Here is a 21703-nt window from a genome sequence, read left to right as displayed (position 1 = left end):
AAAGTTGTCGATGGGGTCTAGGGGCTGCCATTGACTCCCATGGTACAAGAATTACAAATAATAAAACCACCAATAACAATAGGTTTTCTCCTTACGGAGGAATCCTAATAAAACTAACAATAACAATAGGTTTCCTCCTTACGGAGGAATCCTAAATAGGTTTCCTCCTTACGGAGGAATCCTAATAAGAAAAGGTAGAATCACTTATGTGGCTTCGCCGCTTCGCGGCTTGGCCACCAAATATAGCTGCAAGCAGCAATGTGGTGGCCAAGCAGTCAAATGACCCATAAAACACTTTAGAAATCCTCAGAACAGGGTTCCGAGTGCATGCAGCAAGTTTGGTGTGAATCCATCAAAGATTTGCTGAGATACGACCCAACTGGCTGGCTTAATGGCACATTTTGACTGCCTGTACCGGGCAAACCGTTCTGAAAATCAGAAAATCATGTGAACCCCTTTGTGAGGCTTGGTCTGAAGATACTCTCTGCCAAATTTGGTGAAGATTGGACAACATGTGTAGGAGGAGTAAAGAAAAAACGTTTTTCAATGAATTCAAAATGGCGGCCACGCCCAGTGATCACATGACACCAAATTAATTGGACAGCCTCAGAAGAGGGTTCCGAGTCATCATATTAAGTTTGGTGTTGATTTCTCAAAGATTAGCTGAGATATGACCCAACTTCCTGTTTGGTTGCTTTGTTGACGATTTTGATTGGCTGTACCGGACAAACGGTTTTGAAAATCGAATATCCTTTGATAACTTCTGTGAAGGTTGGTCTGATGATAATGTGTGCCAATTCTGTTCTGAGGATTTCTTAAGTGTTTTATGGGTCATTTGACTGCTTGGCCACCACATTGCTGCTTGCAACTATATTTAGGGGCCAAGCAGCGAAGCTGCGAGGCACCTATTGTTATTGTTAGTTTTATTATTAGGGGCCAAGCAGCGAAGCTATTGTAATTGGTAGTATTATTATTATTATTCTTCCGCCATGGGTGTCTATGGCAGCCCCCATAAGCGCTTGGTCGAAAGTTTTGAAATTTGGCACACTCATTGGGGACAGTCCCCTGGTCCAATTCACAAAGTTTCATGTCCCATGCTTCGGCACTCTAGCGCCACCAACGGGTCAAAGTTGGAGTTGTGTTTACACACGCAACTTTTGAACCGTATGTCCCATTTTCAAAAAGGAGGTACCATTGGATTCCCTGGATCAAGCCTAGTGCAATGCACACCATGGCGTCAATTTCCGGTTATATAGATTTTCCGCTATTTCCGGTTTTATCAAAAACCTTTAAAAGCCTACTCCTCCTACAAATTGTCAAATCTTCTTCAAAATTCCCAGACATGATCTTCAGACCAAGCTTCACAAAAGTTATCGAAGGATATTTAATTTTCAAAACCGTTTGTCCGGTACAGCCAATCAAATTCTGCAGAAAAGCCGCCAAACAGGAAGTGAAGCCATATCTCAGCAGTTCTTTGAGGCAGTGACACCAAAGTTGGTTGGCCTACTCAGAACTTTATTCTAAGGATGTCCTCCAAAAATGGTGTCATGTGACTAAAAGGGGGCGTGGCCAGAAGCATAAACGTGTTTTGGCTAATAACTGTTGAAGTGTTTACCTTAATAAAGTAATTTATTTGTCTGTTGATGTCTTGTGAGATATCAAGCTTGACCATCGATAATATTTCATAACAACTGAATTGACGCCGCCGCCATTTTGGATTTCATGGAAAAGTGTAAAAACCTTTTACACGCCCCAAATTTTGTCCAATGTTTACTAAATTTGGCACAGATGATCTTCAGACCAAGCTTCACAAAGGTGTCTGATGGATTTTCCATTTTCGAAACCGTTTGTTCGGTAGAGCCGATCAAAGGCGGCGGCGAAGCCACAAAAGACACGTTAGAGCGTAACTCAGCAACCATTTTAGCGATTGTCACCGAACTTGGGTTCCATCGTTCCCAAGAGGAGCAGAGGAGGCCTGTGGTGTTATACCAGAAAAAAACAGTTTGAAAACTCAGTACTTTGGAACGCAAAAAGATATTTCAACCAAACTTGGTGTGTTGCAATGAGTGCAACAGGTTATTGTGACTTGATTGTTGCGCAAGTGCTATGGAGGCCATGTCCTGCTCTGGACTGCTTGGCCCCTCCATTGCTGCTTGCAGCTATATTTAGGATTCCTCCGTAAGGAGGAAACCTATTGTTATTGGTGGTTTTATTATTTGTAATTCTTGTACCATGGGAGTCAATGGCAGCCCCTAGACCCCATCGACAACTTTTTGTGTAATTTGGCACACTCATTAAGGACAGTTTCTTCTATACCTACACCAAGTTTCATGTCTCCCATTAGACCACTCTAGCGCCACCAATGGGTCAAAGTTGGACTTGTGTTTACACACGCAACTTTTGAACTGTATGACTCATTTTCAAAAATGAGGTACCATTGGATTCCCTGGATCAAGCCGAGTTCAACGCACACCATGGCGTTAATTTCCGGTTATATAGATTTCCCGCCATTTCCGGTTTTATCAAAAACCTTTGAAAGCCTACTCCTCCTACAATTTTTGTCATATATTCTTCAAAATCACCAGAGATGATCTTCAAACCAAGCCTCACAAAAGTTATCAAAGGAATTTTGATCCTCATAACCGTCTGTTTGGTACAGCCAATCAAATTCATCAGAAAAGCCGCCAAACAGGATGTGAAGTCATGTCTCAGCAAATCTTTGAGATATCAACACTAAACTTGGTAGATCGGAGGAAGACACTACAACATATTACCATGTGCAAAGGCAAATTCATATCTCTAAAAATGATTGATATAAATCAAATTGAACTTATCGCTAACGCTAAAATAATGCTTTGCACATCAGCCAGTCAAAAACTGATACTCTGATTCAATCACAAGTTCATATGAAGACTCTTGAGAATGTTCATAACACAAATCTGTGAAAAAGTTGACTGTAAGATGAAAGGTCGATTTTTGGTGAATATTTGAAACATGCTTGCTTGGCTAATTTCTAGGCAAATTTCCAATGAATGTCTCCCCTGCTCCTCCCCGCGCGTGCTCCAAAATCTCACACACACTCAGCCTTCCCTTGACACACGCGCGGCCAAGACGCACACGCAACATTTCAGGAGAGTGTGGGCTGACCAAGCCCCCACTCATTCCTTGGTCTTTAGCAAAGGCCCATGTGGCTCTTGATGGTATTGCATTTCCGATTTTGTATGCAATGGTAAAAAGGTCTCAAATCCTGAAACATTGATAGTATAGACCAAGAGTAAATACCACACCTCAAATGGCCCACCATTACCCATAGGTGGCGCTATAGGCCACGCCCTAAAGCACAAAGATACAAGGCTTTCTGGAATGGATAGGTTCACCAAGCCCCCTCCCTTCACGTATTGGCTTGAAAAAAGGCCCATGTGGATCTTGATGGTATTGCATTTCCGATTTTGTATGCAATGGTAAAAAGGTCTCAAAATCCTGAAACATAGATAGTATAGACCAAGAGTAACTACCACACCACAAATGGCCCACCATTACCCATAGGTGGCGCTACAGGCCACGCCCAAAAGCACAAAGATACAAGGCTTTCTGGAATGGATAGGCTCACCAAGCCCCCTCCCTTCACTTATTGGCTTGAAAAAAAGTCCCATGTGGATCTTGATGGTATTGCATTTCCGATTTTGTATGCAATGGTAAAAAGGTCTCAAAATCCTGAAACATAGATAGTATAGGCAAAGAAACACTTTAACAAAAAGCCCATGTGGATCTTGTTGGTATTGCTTTTCCGATTTTGTATACAATGGTAAAAAGTTATAAAAATCCTGAAACATTGATAGTATAGACCAAGAGTAACTACCACACCACAAATGGCCCACTATTACCCATAGGTCTTCCCTTGACACACGCGCGGGCTTGGCAAGACGCACACGCAACATTTCAGGAGAGTGTGGGCTTACCAAGCCCCCACTCATTCCTTGGTCTTTTGCAAAGGCCTTGTGGATCTTGATGGTATTGCATTTCAGATTTTGTTTGCCATGGTAAAAAGTTCTCCAAATCCTGAAACATTGATAGTAAAGGCCAACATTAACAACAACACTTTAACAAAAGCCCATGTGAATCTTGTTGGTATTGCATTTCCGATTTTGTATGCAATGGTAAAAAGTTAAAAACATCCTGAAACATTGATAGTATAGGCCAAGAGTAACTACCACACCACAAATGGCCCACCATTACCAATAGGTGTCGCTACAGGCCACGCCCTAAAGCACAAAGCACTTCACTTCTTGTGAAGATTAAAGCACTTCACTTCTTGTGAAGATTAAAGCACTTCACTTCTTGGCTTGAAATAAAGGCCCTTGTGGATCTTGATGTTATTGCATTTCAGATTTGGTATCCCATTGGAAATTCTGCAGCATTGATTTTTCTATACAGTTACAATTTGTCAAGAATATACATTTTTCAATGGTTCGCAATGCTTTACATGTAAGCCAGTCAAACAAGTTCATATGAAGACTCTTGAGAATGTTTAGTACACAAATCTGAGAAAAAGTTGACTCTAAGATGAAAGGTCGATTTTTGGTGAATCTTTGAAACATGCATGCTCGGCTAATTTCTAGGCAAATTTACAATGAAATGTGTCCCCTGCTCCTCCCCGCGCATGCTCCAAATTCTCACACACTCATTCTTCCCTTGACACGCGCGGGCTTGGCAAGATACACACGCAACATATCAGGACTGTGTGGGCTGACCAAGCCCCCACTCATTCCTTGAATATCAGCATAGGCCCTTGAGGACCTTGGTGTCATTGCATTTCCTACTTTGTATGCAATAGTAAAAAGGTCTCCAAATCCTGACACATTGACAGTACAGGCCAAGAGTAACTACCACACTTTACCCAAAGCCCATGTGGATCCTGTTGGTATTGCATTTCCGATTTTATATGCAATGGTAAAAAGTTTTAAAAATCCTGAAACATTAATAGTATAGGCCAAGAGTAACTACCACACCACAAATGGCCCACCATTACCCATAGGTGGCGCTACAGGCCACGCCTTAATGCATAAAGATACAAGGCTTTCTGGAATGGATAAGCTCACCAAGCCCCCTTCCTTCACTTACTGGCTTGAAATAAAGGCCCTTGTGGATCTTGATGGTATTGCATTTCAGATTTGGTATGCCATTGGTAATTCTGCAGCATACATTCTTCTATACAGTTACAATTTGTCAAGAATAAACATTGTTCAATGGTTTGCAGTGTTTGGAGGAATCCGCCATTACTGCTTGCAGTTATATTTATTATTATTATTCTTCCGCCATGGGTGTCTATGGCAGCCCCCATAAGCGCTTGGTCGAAAGTTTTGAAATTTGGCACACTCATTGGGGACAGTCCCCTGGTCCAATTCACAAAGTTTCATGTCCCATGCTTTGGCACTCTAGCGCCACCAACGGGTCAACGTTTGAGTTGTGTTTACACACGCAACTCTTGAACCGTATGACCCATTTTCAAAAATGAGGTACCACTGGATTCCCTGGATCACGCCGAGTTCAATGCACACCATGGCGTCAATTTCCGGTATACAGATTTTCCGCTATTTCCGGTTTTATCAAAAACCTTTGAAAGCCTACTTCTCCTACAATTCTTGTCGAATCTTCTTCAAAATTGCCACAGATGATCTTCAGACCAAGCCTCACAAAAGTTATCGAAGGATATTTGATTTACCAAACCGTTTGTCCAGTACAGCCAATCAAATTCTGCAGAAAAGCCGCCAAACAGGAAGTGAAGCCATATCTCAGCAGTTCTTTGAAGCAGTGACACCAAAGTTGTTAGGCCTACTCGGAACTTTATTCTAAGGAGGTCCTCCAAAAATGGTGTCATGTGACTAAAAGGGGGCGTGGCCGGAAGCATAAACGTGTTTTGGCTAATAACTATGGAAGTGTTTACCTTAATAAAGTAATTTCTTTGTCTCTTGATGTCTTGTGAGATATCAAGCCTGGCCATTGATAATATTTCATAATAACCGAATTGACGCGGCCGCCATTTTGGATTTCATGGAAAAGTGTAAAAACCTTTTGCACGCCCCAAATTGTGTCCAATGTTGACTAAATTTGGCACATATGATCTTCAGACCAAGCTTCACAAAGGAGTTGCATGGATTTTCCATTTTCAAAACCGTTTGTTCGTTAGAGCTGATCAAAGGCGGCAGCGAAGCTGCAAAAGACACGTGAGAGCATAACTCAGCAAAAATGTGTCTGATCATCACCAAACTTCGGTTCCTTCGTTCCCATGAGTAGCAGAGGAGGCCTGTGGTGTTATACCAGAAAAAAATAAAATTTGAACACTCAGTACTCTTGAACGCAAACAGATATTTCAACCAAACTTGGTGTGTTGCATGAGTGCAACAGGTTGCTGTGACTTAATTGTTGCGCATGTGCTATGGAGGCCTTGTCCTGCTCTGGACTGCTTGGCCCCTCCATTGCTGCTTGCAGCTATATTTGGTGGCCAAGCCGCGAAGCGGCGAAGCCACATAAGTGATTCTACCTTTTCTTATTAGGATTCCTCCGTAAGGAGGAAACCTATTGTTATTGGTGGTTTTATTATTTGTAATTCTTGTACCATGGGAGTCAATGGCAGCCCCTAGACCCCATCGACAACTTTTTGTGAAATTTGGCACACTCATTAAGGACAGTTTCTTCTATATCTACACCAAGTTTCATGTCTCCCATTAGACCACTCTAGCGCCACCAATGGGTCAAAGTTGGACTTGTGTTTACACACGCAACTTTTGAACCGTATGACTCATTTTCAAAAATGAGGTACCACTGGATTCCCTGGATCAAGCCGAGTTCAACACACACCATGGCGTTAATTTCCGGTTATATAGATTTCCCGCCATTTCCGGTTTTATCAAAAACCTTTGAAAGCCTACTCCTCCTACAATTTTTGTCATATCTTCTTCAAAATCACCAGAGATGATCTTCAGACCAAGCCTCACAAAAGTTATCAAAGGAATTTTGATCCTCATAACCGTCTGCCCGGTACAGCCAATCAAATTCATCAGAAAAGCCGCCAAACAGGATGTGAAGTCATGTCCCAGCAAATCTTTGAGATATCAACACTAAACTTGGTAGATCGGAGGAAGGCACTACAACATGTTACCATGTGCAAAGGCAAATTCATATCTCTAAAAATGATTGATATAAATCAAATTGAACTTATCGCTAACGCTAAAATAATGCTTTACACATCAGCCAGTCAAAAACTGATACTCTGATTCAATCACAAGTTCATATGAAGACTCTTGAGAATGTTCATAACACAAATCTGTGAAAAAGTTGACTGTAAGATGAAAGGTCGATTTTTGGTGAATATTTGAAACATGCTTGCTTGGCTAATTTCTAGGCAAATTTCCAATGAATGTCTCCCCTGCTCCTCCCGGCGCGTGCTCCAAAATCGCACACACACTCAGCCTTCCCTTGACACACGCGCGGCCAAGACGCACACGCAACATTTCAGGAGAGTGTGGGCTGACCAAGCCCCCACTCATTCCTTGGTATTTAGCAAAGAGCCCATGTGGCTCTTGATGGTATTGCATTTCCGATTTTGTATGCAATGGTAAAAAGGTCTCAAATCCTGAAACATTGATAGTGTAGGCCGAGAAACACTTTAACAAAAGCCCATGTGGATCTTGTTGGTATTGCATTTCCGATTTTGTATGCAATGGTAAAAAGTTATAAAAATCCTGAAACATTGATAGTATAGACCAAGAGTAACTACCACACCACAAATGGCCCACCATTAACCATAGGTGGCACTACAGGCCATGCCCAAAAGCACAAAGATACAAGGCTTTCTGGAATGGATAGGCTCACCAAGCCCCCTCCCTTCACTTATTGGCTTGAAAAAAAGGCCCATGTGGATCTTGATGGTATTGCATTTCCGATTTTGTATGCAATGGTAAAAAGGTCTCAAAATCCTGAAACATAGATAGTATAGGCAAAGAAACACTTTAACAAAAAACCCATGTGGATCTTGTTGGTATTGCTTTTCCGATTTTGTATGCAATGGTAAAAAGTTAAAAACATCCTGAAACATTGATAGTATAGGCCAAGAGTAACTACCACACCACAAATGGCCCACCATTACCAATAGGTGTCGCTACAGGCCATGCCCTAAAGCACAAAGCACTTCACTTCTTGTGAAGATTAAAGCACTTCACTTCTTGGCTTGAAATAAAGGCCCTTGTGGATCTTGATGTTATTGCATTTCAGATTTGGTATCCCATTGGAAATTCTGCAGCATTGATTTTTCTATACAGTTACAATTTGTCAAGAATAAACATGCTTTACACGTATGCCAGTCAAACAAGTTCATATGAAGACTCTTGAGAATGTTTAGTACACAAATCTGAGAAAAAGTTGACTAAGATGAAAGGTCGATTTTTGGTGAATCTTTGAAACATGCATGCTTGGCTAATTTCTAGGGAAATTTACAATGAAATGTGTCCCCTGCTCCTCCCCGCGCATGCTCCAAATTCTCACACACTCATTCTTCCCTTGACACGCGCGGGCTTGGCAAGACACACACGCAACATATCAGGACTGTGTGGGCTGACCAAGCCCCCACTCATTCCTTGAATATCAGCATAGGCCCTTGAGGACCTTGGTGTCATTGCATTTCCTACTTTGTATGCAATAGTAAAAAGGTCTCCAAATCCTGACACATTGACAGTACAGGCCAAGAGTAACTACCACACTTTACCCAAAGCCCATGTGGATCCTGTTGGTATTGCATTTCCGATTTTATATGCAATGGTAAAAAGTTTTTAAAATCCTGAAACATTAATAGTATAGGCCAAGAGTAACTACCACACCACAAATGGCCCACCATTACCCATAGGTGGCGCTACAGGCCACGCCTTAATGCATAAAGATACAAGGCTTTCTGGAATGGATAAGCTCACCAAGCCCCCTTCCTTCACTTACTGGCTTGAAATAAAGGCCCTTGTGGATCTTGATGGTATTGCATTTCAGATTTGGTATGCCATTGGTAATTCTGCAGCATAAATTTTTCTATACAGTTACAATTTGTCAAAAATAAACATTTTTCAATGGTTCGCAGTGTTCGGAGGAATCCGCCATTACTGCTTGCAGTTATATTTATTATTATTATTACACTTCTTCTGTCATTGGAGTCTATGGCAGCCCCTAGAACCGTATGGTAAAAAGTTGTGAAATTTGGCATACTTATTAAGCACAGTCCCGTCTTTATATTCACCAAGTTTCATGTCTCTCATTGGAGCACTCTAGCGCCACCAACTGGTCAAAGTTGGACTTGTGTTTACACACGTAACTTTTGAACCGTATGACCGATTTTCAAAAATGAGGTACCATTGGATTCCCTGGATCAAGACGAATTCAAAACACCCTATGACATAAATTTCCGGTTATATACATTTTCCATTTTGAATTTTAAGGAAACACGTTTTTTCGCTTCAACTACTTCTATTTTTTTCAAATCTTCCCCAGAATTGGCACACATTATCATCAGACCAACCTTCACAGAAGTTATCAAAGGATATTGGATTTTCAAAACCGTTTGTCCGGTACAGCCAATCAAAATCGCCAACAAAGCAACCAAACAGGAAGTTGGGTCATATGTCAGCTAATCTTTGAGAAATCAACACCAAACTTACTATGATGACTCTGAACCCTCTTCTGAGGCTGTCCAATTAATTTGGTGTCGTGTGATCACTGGGCGTGGCCGCAGGAAGCAAAAATGTGTTTTGGCCAATAACTGTTCATTTGTTTGCTTTTATTAAGTGATTCCTTTGTCTCATGATATGTTGGGACATCCCGTATGTGATACATGATAACTTGTGATAATAGCCGAATTGATCCGTCGCCATTTTGAATTCATTGAAAAACGTTTTTTCTTTACTCCTCCTACACATGTTGTCCAATCTTCACCAAATTTGGCAGACAGTATCTTCAGACCAAGCCTCACAAAGGGCTTCACACGATTTCTAGATTTTCAGAACGGTTTGCCCGGTACAGGCAGTCAAAATTTTCCATTAATCCAGCCAACAGGAAGTTGGGTTGTATCTCGGCAAATCTTTGATGGATTCACACCAAACTTGCAAAAATTTAGCAAAAATCCACACCTCAAACAAGTTAACGTAGATGCAAAACTATACGTCCAATACAAAAAATAAAAGATATTTTCCGAGACCCAAGACTCTGCCGAAACCAGAGATGTCCTTTATATGGCTGTGCGTTCAGAAATACGACTATAACAGCAGTTTATAAATCTTGTTATTTTTTGTTTTCTGTGATGAATTTGTCACCAGATTTGCATTGGACTCTATGGGGCGAGAGTTGGACTTTGTCTCGCTTTCGTGGGGCTCTGAACAAATGTGTAAGTCTTTTGGATTCCACAGACAACTGTCTACAACCAGCACAAAATTAGCTATCTATTGATCCAAAGACGAAGCATAAAGAGCGAAAATTGTGGCAATGCTGGCAAACTAGAAATATGTTTTCAACGACACCCGAAGCTTCCCTCCGCTCTAAGCGATTCAGTCTGCACTCTGGGCTTTCTCGTAAACACCCATGTAAATCTCAGAAACGGTTTGAAAAAGTCATGAAACGTAATCAGTGATATTGAAAAAAGTTGAATAGATATCAGAAAGCTGAATTTTTTAAAAATAGTTTATGGTTTTGTCAACGTTTTAAAGTTTAAAAGGTGGCTCTAGCTGAAAGATTGAGGACTTAGAAGGATTTGGAAGTTGAAGAAGTTTTAAGAAGTTTGAGAGGATTTGAAAGAAAACTCCATTGGAAACCCATGTAAAAAATATTATGAATATTGATTTATATTAATTCAAGCATAAGAGGTACAAAGCTGAAAAGTCATAGCAGTCATAGCCTGAAACTGCTGAATTTTTTGATAGTTGAACGGTTTTAATAGCTGAAGATTTGAAGGCGCTGAAAGGTGCCGCGGAAGAAATAGAAGAATAAGAAGAAGTTGAATAAAGATTCAGAGAACAATACTTGGAATGCTGAAGCAGCATTCCAACAATAATAAGAAAGAGAAACAGGAAAACAATAGTGAGAATGCTTAACAGCATTCTCACAATAATAACTAGAGAGGGTACAATTTCTGGGGAAATTGTAGGGTGTGCTTGCTTGCTTCGGTTGCAGGTGGGTCTGTTTTCCCTTCTAGTGATATTTCAAGCATTTAGCCTACTCATATTGCAAAATTCATTAAGAACACCCTTTGAAACAAGGAACCCCCTTTGAAACAAGCTACTGTAACGGTGCGTTCACACTGCAGCGGGTCGGGCAGAGCGGGGCGTCGTCTTTCAATTCATTTTCAATTAAACCTGGCGTTGACGCTCGCGTAGGGCATTGTGGGAAGGCGAGCGGGGCGTCGAAAGTTGGATTTTCTCAACTTTATGTAAATGAGGAGCGTGAAAACGCTGGCGTTGGCCAATCGGTTGGTTTCTTGTTTCTTGTAACGTAGCAACTGTTGGTAATGTAAACATTTCTAGGTTTAACAATTTCAAGATGGAAGAGCAACTCATCGTATGTGTCTTCATACCCAGTATTGTATGATATGTCCATGTTCGATTACAAAGACTTAAACAAAACAAAAATCATGTCTGGCGCAGGGTTGCTGAGGTTGTCGGCGTCAATGGTGTGCATTTTGTACTTTAATTCAGTTTTGTTGGTAACTTTCTTCTGTGCTAGCTCACCAGGCACACGATTGACATCCAAAGTTGAAATGCTGGCTGGCAGTCACTCGCTATCCATGCAGTGAATGTGTAGTGGCAAGTGATAATCTAGCGATTGATTTGCAGAGATTTCGAGTAATATAATAAAAGTGTACACATGTCAACGTTTATGTCTGATGTATCTTTTTTGTAGATAAGATCATGTCAGATCAAGAAAGCGTATCGCATTTTTGCTTACTGTGTGTAAAAGTTGTATTTTGACTGCACATTTGCCATGACATTATACGAACTACAACAGTGATTTAAGAGAAAACTACAGCTCTGAATTAATCTGTCTGACATGCCCCCAAGCATGGTGCACTGTGGGAAGGCCAGCGGTGCAGAGCGGTAAAAAACGGTGCAGTGTGAACCAAGCCCCCACCCCTCGACTCTCGGCTTGAGGCAACAGCCCCGGTGGATGTAGGTGGTATTGCATTTCCGATTTTCTACCCGACTCGTCCGGTCGTTTTTATTCTATTAACTCCAGTCAACATATCTAAAACTATCTCCCCCAATAATGTTTTTTTTTTTTTGTTCGATTCTCGAACCTGGCTCATAATTCTATGAAAAAGCTAGTAGTTTTTTTCCTGATTTTTACTAAGATTGAAACCAATCCGAAATGGGTACACTCGCAGCCCATTTATTTGCTTACATCAAGAAAAGTTGCCTGGAAACGTGCTCGCGGATACGAACAATGAACGAGCACAAAAGGGAGCATCAGCAAATCGCTGATTTACCTGAGCTGAATGAGAACAAGGAGAAAGGATTTGATAATCTACAGCGGCCTGCCTTGATTGTACCACGTTTTACAAATGGTTGCACATACATGACGGTTGTTTGTAGAGTTAATTTTAGTTTTTAAAGCATATTTAACCATTTTGTAATGAACGCTATTATGCTTATGGCATGACAAACGTAATTATAGCCTAATATAATTAGTTATAATATCGTGGCATATTTTTTCCACATCTGACAACCAACCCCCTTGTGACACGCATTACAGATATCTTACCATGTGTCATAATCGTGTTGAGTTCCGTTTCCCATTGTCCTTTAATATGTATATAAATAATGTAAACACATTTACATTTATAGAAAATCAACTTAAATAAATAATAAATGCATTAAACAATGATTAAAAATGATTTCAGAATGATACATATCTACATACCCTACTTTACACTTATGGCCATTTTCCCAACACAAAAACCAAGTTGAAAAGTTAGGCTACTGGATAATGAATTTGTTAATAGTATTTATTTAAAACAATGTCAAAAAAGTCAATTTAGAATTGTTTAGAGGGTGTATGTTCTTTTAAACAATAAAAGGTCTATAAAAAAGGACCTTAATCTACATAGCCTATTGTTCATGTCAATCATGGTGTGTTTTTTATTTTTGATGAAGTGGTAGATGAGCTGTCATTGTATGCGGCTTAAAGAAAACTTTCTTTTGGGAAGAAGTCACGTGGTTGTGAACATTACGTTTTGCCGTGGTGGATCGATATGATCCATGTCCTACCTCTCGGGATGATAAAGAAAAGGGTGCAACTGTAATTATCTTAACTTTTGGAATCAGACTTGAATTAGTCGATTGCATGAACTAGAATTGGCCTGACTGACTTGTTAGGTTAGTTCAATTCTGGTTTGGGACTTTAATCCCCAATTTTTTGAGTGGCCTTTATGGAACAGGCTCATGGTTTACTGCTTTAATAATCTATCAGTCCCACCACAATACTAGCTCAACAGCACAAATACAGGGAAAACACCGCCCACCATGGACCCCCACCAGGACCGCCAACCAGGATCGCTAGCCGACTTTGTGGAGGAGCTGGACATGCTCCTCAGCGTCATCCCGGATGATGGAACCCCCCTGATAGTCCTTGGGGACTTCAACATCCACCTCCAAGAAACGCAGGCTGTCGACTTCTTGTCTCTCCTGACCTCCTTCGACCTGACGCTGCTGAGCACTCCGGCAACCCACAAGGCAGGCAAACAGCTAGACCTCGTCCTGACACGTAACTGTATCACTGACTTAACCTCTGTAACCCCACTGCACATTTCTGACCACTACTTTATGCAATTCTCTGTCTCTCTGTCTCCAACCCCTCCTACCTCCCCTCCCCTCGTAACTTTCCGGCGCAACCTCCGCTCCCTATCCCCCTCCCATTTTTCCTCTATTGTAACATCCTCCCTCCCTCCCATTGACGAGTTCTCGTCCCACCCCACTAGCACTGCCACCGACACCCTGTTAACCACTTTAACTGCATCACTTGACTCTCTCTGTCCTCTGTCAACCAGGCCTGCACGATCTTCTCCCTCCTGCCCGTGGCTTACGGATGTTATTCGTGAGGAACGGTCCACCCTTCGAGCAGCTGAGAGGAAATGGCGCAAGTCCAAAGACGGTCTGGACCTTGATAAGTATCACTCCCTCCTTAAATCATTCTCTTCTCACATAACTGGTGCTAAAACCCTCTACTTTCTGAACAAAATTAACTCTGCTTTAAAACCCGCACAAACTTTTCTCTACCTTCTCCACCCTTCTTAACCCACCTCCCCCACCCCCTCCCTCCACCCTGACAGCAGACGACTTCTCCTCCTTCTTTGAGGAAAAAAGTCGCCGACATTAGCAGTCGGTTCCCTAAACCCACCTCTCCTACCCCCTCACCGTCCATGACTGACCCAACTAAACGTCTAAACTCTTTCTCTCCCCTGTCCGAGGCAGAGCTCTCTGACCTCATTCTCTCTCATCGCCCTACCTCCTGTCCCCTTGATCCTGTCCCCTCCCCTCTTTTTCAAACCATCTCCCCCTCTATCATAACTTTTCTGCTCCATGTCCTAAACTCCTCTCTTACCTCTGGCACCTTCCCCTCTGCCTTCAAACAGGCCAGAGTTACCCTTCTCCTCAAAAAACCCTCCCTTAACCCTGCCGTCCTCCAGAACTACAGACCAGTATCACTGTTACCCTTCTTCTCTAAAACAATTGAACGTGCTGTATCTAACCAACTTTCTAACTTTCTCTCTCAGAACAACCTGCTTGACCCCAACCATCGGGCTTCAAGATCGGCCACTCCACAGAGACTGCCCTCCTTTCAGTCACCACTGCCCTCCAATCTGCCAGAGCGTCTTCGAGGTCATCCGTCATCATTCTGCTGGACTTTTCTGCAGCGTTTGATACGGTTAACCAAAAGATCCTGCTCTCCAGACTTTCTGAGATGGGCATCACTGGCACTGCACTCTAGTGGATCTCATCCTACCTGTCGGGAAGATCCTACCAGGTCTCCAAACTGAGGCAAAGGCAAACTGTCAGACCCTTGCCAGCTCTCCACGGGTGTCCCACAGGGCTCCGTCCTTGGACCCCTCCTCTTCTCTCTGTAGACCACCTCACTTGGACCAATCATCAACTCCCATGGCTTCTCCTACCACTGCTACGCTGACGACACGCAGCTGTACCTGTCGTTCCCCCTGACCAATCCGGGGATCTCAGCCAGGATTGAGGCCTGCCTCACAGACATCTCCGCCTGGATGACTGAGCACCACCTCCAGCTGAACCTCGCCAAAACAGAACTTCTCATCATCCCGGCCAAACCCTCCATCTCCCACGATCTGTCAATCACCCTGGGATCTGCGACGGTGAACCCCTCATCCTCTGCCATGAACCTTGGGGTTACCATGGATGACAAGCTCTCCCTCACGGCCCACATTGCTGCAGTCTCCCGGTCGTGTAGATTCACCCTCTACAACATCCGGAAGATCAGGAGATCCCCTGTCTGAGCACTCCACCTAGCTGCTTGTCCAAGCACTTGTCCTCTCCAAGTTGGACTACTGCAACTCGCTGCTTGCAGGCCTCCCAGCATGCGCAACCCGCCCTCTTCAGAGGATCCAGAACGCAGCGGCCCGCCTGGTCTACAATCTACCCAGACGCTCCCACGATACCCCGCTCCTCATCTCCCTCCACTGGCTACCCATAACGGCCCGCATCAGATTCAAGACCCTGGTACTGATCTTCCGAACAGTGAACGGGACTGCACCCGACTACATCAAGTCTATCCTGCAGCCTTACACCCCCACCCGCCACCTACGGTCTTCTTCAGACAACCGCCTGGTGGTCCCACCGCTCAAGACCGCCCGGTCCCAACACGAGCTCTTCTCCTGCCTGGCCCCCCAGTGGTGGAATCAACTCCCCACCTCCATCAGAGACACAAACTGTCTCTCCACCTTCAAGAGAAGGCTCAAGACGCACTTGTTCCGTGAGTACAACGGTACTTAGGAATGGTTTGCTGAACCCAATGCTAGTTTCCTCAAGGATCACAATGACTCTTGCTTAGACAGTTGCTTTTGTTGGTTAGTGGTAGCTGATTTAAACTGTTGTATTCTATTTTAGTTAATCCAATTTTTATTGCTTTCCTACAGGTACACTTGCACTTAGAGTTTCATGTTGTTTAATTGTAACCTGCTTAACTACATGCTCTTATGGTTTCTTCCCTTTAGCACTTTTTTCTTTGGTTGTTCACAATGTGTACTTCTTGTTTTTGGCTACCCGCAATGCTTTGGGGCTATCTTGTTGTTATTATCAGTGACATATGCACTTTGTAAAGCTCTCTCTTGGAAGTCACTTTGGATAAAAGCGTCTGCTAAATGAAAAAATGTAAATGTAAAACAAAGATGATGAAGTATTAGCTAACTGGTTGGTAGCTAGTACTGTAGCTGGCTACCAGCTGGTAGTACATTCGGTGCTTAGGAGAACTGCATATCAACTACAGAAGAGCACAACCTAGCAGGCTGTGCTCCGTTTTGCTCCCAGCTTCAGAACTGATGCTCGGACCGGTAAGTAACTTGTACAGCTCAGATAACTATTACTGCTGTGTGGGATTGCTAGAGCTAACCAGTACAAAAGGCGAAAATACAGGACGTTTATCACAGCCTGGATACATAGCTAGCTACATAAGATGTTATCATCCTGGCCTATGCCTGTGGCATTTCTGCAGCCATCTTTTTGCAGTTTCAATTAACGTCACTGTGTCCAACCCCAACCGCCGTAAGCTCCTATTGTCCAAACCCAAATTTTCCAACGTAACCCAGTTTCATGTCTTTTTGCCAGCATTTCTTTTGCGATCGCCAGCAAAGTGTAAGTAGTATTATTTTAGGCATACCAAACAATCTACGTGTCGAATTCCATGAACATATATGGATGTTTAAATGTCTAAATAATATAGGAAAGTTACATTGATTAGAGAAAGCCAAAAGACCACTCGGGCGACGATATTTACTCTGAAAAAAGTGTTTCTGTATTGTCATCGTACTGCTACTATGGGTTAGCATATGAGTGTTTTTTTTTTTACGCTAGCTTAACATTACTTTGTATAGCCAATGAAAATACACCATCATGTGTGAGGTGATCTGTAGTCGAGGGGATGAAGGGAGGGGAGCAGGTAAACACGTTTGATGTCAAGTTGTGACAGCAGGTTTGTTTGGTCTGAAACGTAAAGGCAGACATTATCAAATGTTTTTTTTTTTTTCATAAGTTAGGCTACATCAAGTATTTTATCATGTGTGTGGGTTGGGATGAGGAGCTGCGTGACAAGGAGTATTTTAAATGTTATTTGTGTCCTGAGTAATTTAGTATTTTCTTTTTGTCTGTTTTGTATTTAAATAAATTTTCATATTTTCAAAGATTTGCACAATTCATTTGCAGTGTTGAGTAACGTTACTTTTTAAAGCAACTAATTACAGTTACTAGTTACATTCCTTGTAAAGTAACTAGTTACGTTACTTAGTTACTTGCTGTAGAGAGTAAGGCGTTAAGTTATTTTGCGTTACTTTAAGAAAAGTATTTTATTTCTTAGACAATTCACCTTGGTCACTCTTATGCCCAGAAGGCAGATTTAATGGGTTGACCTCAGCAATAGTACATATTGTACTGAATGTTCAGTGTCACTCGCATATAACATGATCAATTTTCATTATACAGCAAGACGGATCAAGATAATAATCCACTATAATGAATAGCAATATTTGCATGAAGTTCTTCAATCAAGAAACTCTTTAATCAATAAATAATTTAGTAAAATGTCAGGCAGAAGTCTAGTAGTTAGCTAGCTCTACAAGGGCTAGGTTTGAATCTAAGAGCAAAATGAAGCTAAGCTATAGCTAGGTATATGGTAGAAAAATGGTGTTCACTTATGTACTGAACCAGACTATTTTACTTACTGTAAAATAATCCTAAACCGAAACCACTGAACGATACAGCAACACATCAAACAAGCTTGAGTTCAATACATTATTTAATGTGACATTACGCAGGCCTGTACATGCAAGTCTTAAATAACTATAGCTGGTCGGCTCCATGACGCCGGGTAAATTGGGCTTGTGAGACTGCGCACCAAAAGAACGAAGGGGAACCCACCTGTCTAGCAGATTAAGACGTTTTCGTAGGTACCTAGCGAAAAGTAGCCTCAACTTTCCTAGACTTTTAGCTACATGCTGAGTGCTCTTGACCATAAGACTAAATTAAGTAACGCGTTACTTGTTTGAACAAGGAACTAGTAACGGATTCATTCAATTAAATAAGTAACGCGTTAAGTTACTCGTTACCTAACAAAAGTAGTCTGACTACTATAACGTGTAACGCGTTACACCCAACACTGCTCAAAACATTTAAGGGAACACTTAATCATGACAGTATAACACCAAGCCAATTAAACTTCAGAAGAATCAGTCTATCCAGGTTAGGATAGGAAGCATAAATTATTGTAAATCAATGTCACCTGTTTTGGTGCAAGAGAAACAGGAACACTGGAGAGGCAACAGCAAGACTATTCCCAAAAAGGGAACGGTTTTGCAGATAGTTGCCATAGACAATTGCTCTCTCCTTACCCTTCCTAACTGATTCTCCTTTCGTTTCTCATCCTGCTATGGTCCTTGTCACTACTGGTAGCATGAGGCAGTACTTGCAGCACATTCAGGCTGCACAGGTAGTCCAGGATGGCACACCCCTACATGCCGTTGCAAGAAGGTTTGCTGTGTGAGTCTTGTACAGCATGCACTTTTGAGAGCACGGAAGCGATACCAGGAGACGGGCCGTTACATCATGAAAGCTTCAACCCAGTAGCTTGCTGGTGTCTGCTCCTTTTTGCAAGGAGGAAGCACAAAGGAGCACTTACTGGTCATTTGTCTTTTGCTAACCGTCCTGTTACCTTTGACCCCATTCAATGTTTGAGGTCTCTAAATATATGATTGACTATTGCTTAATATTTCATGAAATTCAAATTTAATGGGGACAACTGAATAAACGTTAAATTAACATGATATGTTTTCAATGTTCAGTACACATGCGGTATGCATCGGTGTTCTTTGGATAACATATTTTGTAAGTTTTGCAAGGGACTGACATGAGAAGAGTTCAACAAAACATCCAGCAGGTGGTGGTATACAGTCAAATTGAGCTTTTATCGAATAGTTTGGAGATGTTGAAGCGTGATATCTTATTGTGAAGGACATAATTACGTCCCCGGATATGTTGGCAGCGTTGATGGTCAATTTGGTGACCCTGGATCAAGTTAAGTGTTTACTACAAGGATAGAAGTACGGTCGGGTTTGGACAAGGGTAGCGCACGGCTAATTTACCGGCGCCAGCGTCTTTTTACCGGCTCTAGTAAAGGCTCAGCTGACTCAATTTTTTTTTACAATATTTAGCTCGAAAGGCAAGAAGTTAAAGCTTAACGTGAAATCAGCTGAAAACGTGATACGATCATTTTTATCAATATTTGAAGTGGAATTTATCAGAATGTTAGCTAAAAAACTGTTGGTATTGGACACAGTGACGCTAGCTAGTTATCTCTTGGAAGCAAACGAGCTACCGAACTGGTGTTCTACTATAGGTAATCGTGTGCAGGTTTGTGACGTTGTGACTGTGACTAGCTAGTTAACCACCGTTAGCTTCACTTTTCGCCAATCTTTTTTTAATTATGCCTAAACCGCGCAACTGAACCTACAAGCCGATACAGGCAATCCTTTCAACAAAACACACATTTTGACACAGAGACTGTCTATGTAATGCAAAAATTGAGGAACTAGTTAGGGTGGGAAAATAATAATAAATATATATGAGATAGAATATAGGTTGTATCTTGCCAAAGTGTATGGCCTACACTATATATCCTTTTCGAGAGACAGGCAAAGAGGCAGGCAGGTAGACTCACATTACTGCAAAGTACCTGGTTCTGGGCATGGATGGTCTTCAAATCATTTGGATCTGGGTGAAGAAAAACAACTAGGTGAGAACAAACATTCCATCCAAGAGAAGAAAACTAAATTAATGTAGCCAGATTTAAGTCATGAGAATTTGTATTGCCACTTGGAATGCAATTTAGACCAAGTTTGCAACAAAACCTTACCTGAAAAATGTCAACCAATATAAACTCTTTATTAATACCTCAAGCTATCAATGGACAATTAAAATAAGTAAAAATACATGAGTCCTGTTAAACGTCTCGATAAACGTCTCATGTTAAAACTATATAATTACTTCAAACACCATACAATTACTTTAAACAATAAGTAGCTAGCTTGTGAATAAACTGAATGGCAATGTTGATGGGAAAGCAGAATCCAATGTGATGTATGAGGTGCTGAAATATGTAAAGTTGCTCAGAGATCAGAACAATTGGAAGCATATTTTGGTGCCTCATACATTACATTTGAGGTGCATTCGATGTCGCCTTCCATCACAGTCTTTGCTCACCTCACACAACACAAAGTAAACACAACACAGAAAAAATACAATGTAGCAAGTAAATAACAGACATTTAAGACATTATAAGAACTTATATTTAGGACACTCTGGGTACCCTATAGGATAGGATAGGGTCACCCTGTCTACCCTATCTCCAATCAATGTAAGCTCTTCCTTGCGTGTCTCTACCTAGCCAATGACAGGGCACTACTCACGTTCGATGAGAAAGAGGAAGCAGACCAGGCCCATGAGGGCTATTATGAGACCAGGAACGATAAAAGACAATCCCCAGTTAGAAGAGACCCAGTATCCAGCTATCAGGGAGCCTAGGATGTTCCCAACGGAGGTGTGGGAGTTCCATAGGCCCATGATCAGGCCTCGTCTGACATAAACCAGACCAGAGTTAGTTGTGTCATAATAGGTTATGGAAGTCTTATGACATGCACTTCTCACAGACAAAATAAGTTAATGTCAAATTAGCATATTAGTTACTTTATATATACACTGCTCAAAACATTTAAGGGAACACTTAATCATGACAGTATAACACCAAGTAAATTACACTTCAGAGGTATCAGTCTATCCAGGTTAGGACAGGAAGCATAAATTATTATAAAGCAATGTCTACTGTCTTGGTGCAAATGAAACACGAACACTGGAGAGGCAACAGCAAGACTATTCCCAAAAAGGGAACGGTTTTGCAGATAGTTGCCATAGACAATTGCTCTCTCCTTACCTTTCCTAACTGATTCTCCTCTCGTTTCTCATCCTGTTATTGTCCTTGTCACTACTGGTAGCATGAGGTAGTACTTGCAGCACATTCAGGTTGCACAGGTAGTCCAGGATGGCACACCCATACATGCCGTTGTAAGAAGGTTTGCTGTGTGAGTCTTGTGAGAGCATGGAAGCAATACCAGGAGACGGGCCGTTACATAATGAAAGCTGGAGAGGACCATATAAGGGCTTCAACCCAGTAGCTTGGCTGGTGTCTGCTCCTTTTTGCAAGGAGGAAGCACAAAGGAGCACCGCCAGGGCCCTACCAAATGACCTCCAGCAGGCTACTGGTGTGCATGTTTCTGACCAAACTGTCAGAAACAGACTTCATGAGACTGGCATGAGGGCCCTAAATCCTCTAGTGCAGTGTTTCCCAACCAGTGTGCCGTGGTACACTAGTGTGCCATGAGAGATTGTCAGGTGTGCCG

General features: G+C 42.0%; 1 protein-coding gene across 5 annotated transcripts in view; it reads right to left on the bottom strand.

Moving 5' to 3' along the window:
* Positions 1-21703, bottom strand: part of slc37a1 (solute carrier family 37 member 1) — a 125884-nt gene that overhangs the window by 58485 nt on the left and 45696 nt on the right. For 2 of the 5 annotated variants that reach the window (XR_014741553.1, XM_084688154.1), the window contains exons 8-10: positions 20717-20883; positions 20465-20500; positions 19969-20021 (exon numbers count right to left, since the gene is read on the bottom strand). Coding sequence is in view for 4 of the 5 variants with exons in the window: in XM_084688154.1 (XP_084544280.1) it covers positions 19969-20021; positions 20465-20500; positions 20717-20883 (256 nt within the window). In the remaining variant the exon portion in view is untranslated. The remainder of the gene's footprint in view (positions 1-19968; positions 20022-20464; positions 20501-20716; positions 20884-21703) is intronic. The other 3 variants (XM_084688155.1, XM_084688157.1, XM_084688156.1) reach the window with 3 other exon arrangements.

The sequence above is a fragment of the Hypomesus nipponensis genome, chromosome 23 (assembly GCF_054491055.1).
Source record: "Hypomesus nipponensis isolate SF chromosome 23, ASM5449105v1, whole genome shotgun sequence".
Lineage (NCBI taxonomy): Eukaryota > Metazoa > Chordata > Actinopteri > Osmeriformes > Osmeridae > Hypomesus > Hypomesus nipponensis.
Note: the sequence above shows the minus strand (reverse complement) of the source record. Positions and strands in the feature narration are given on the sequence as shown.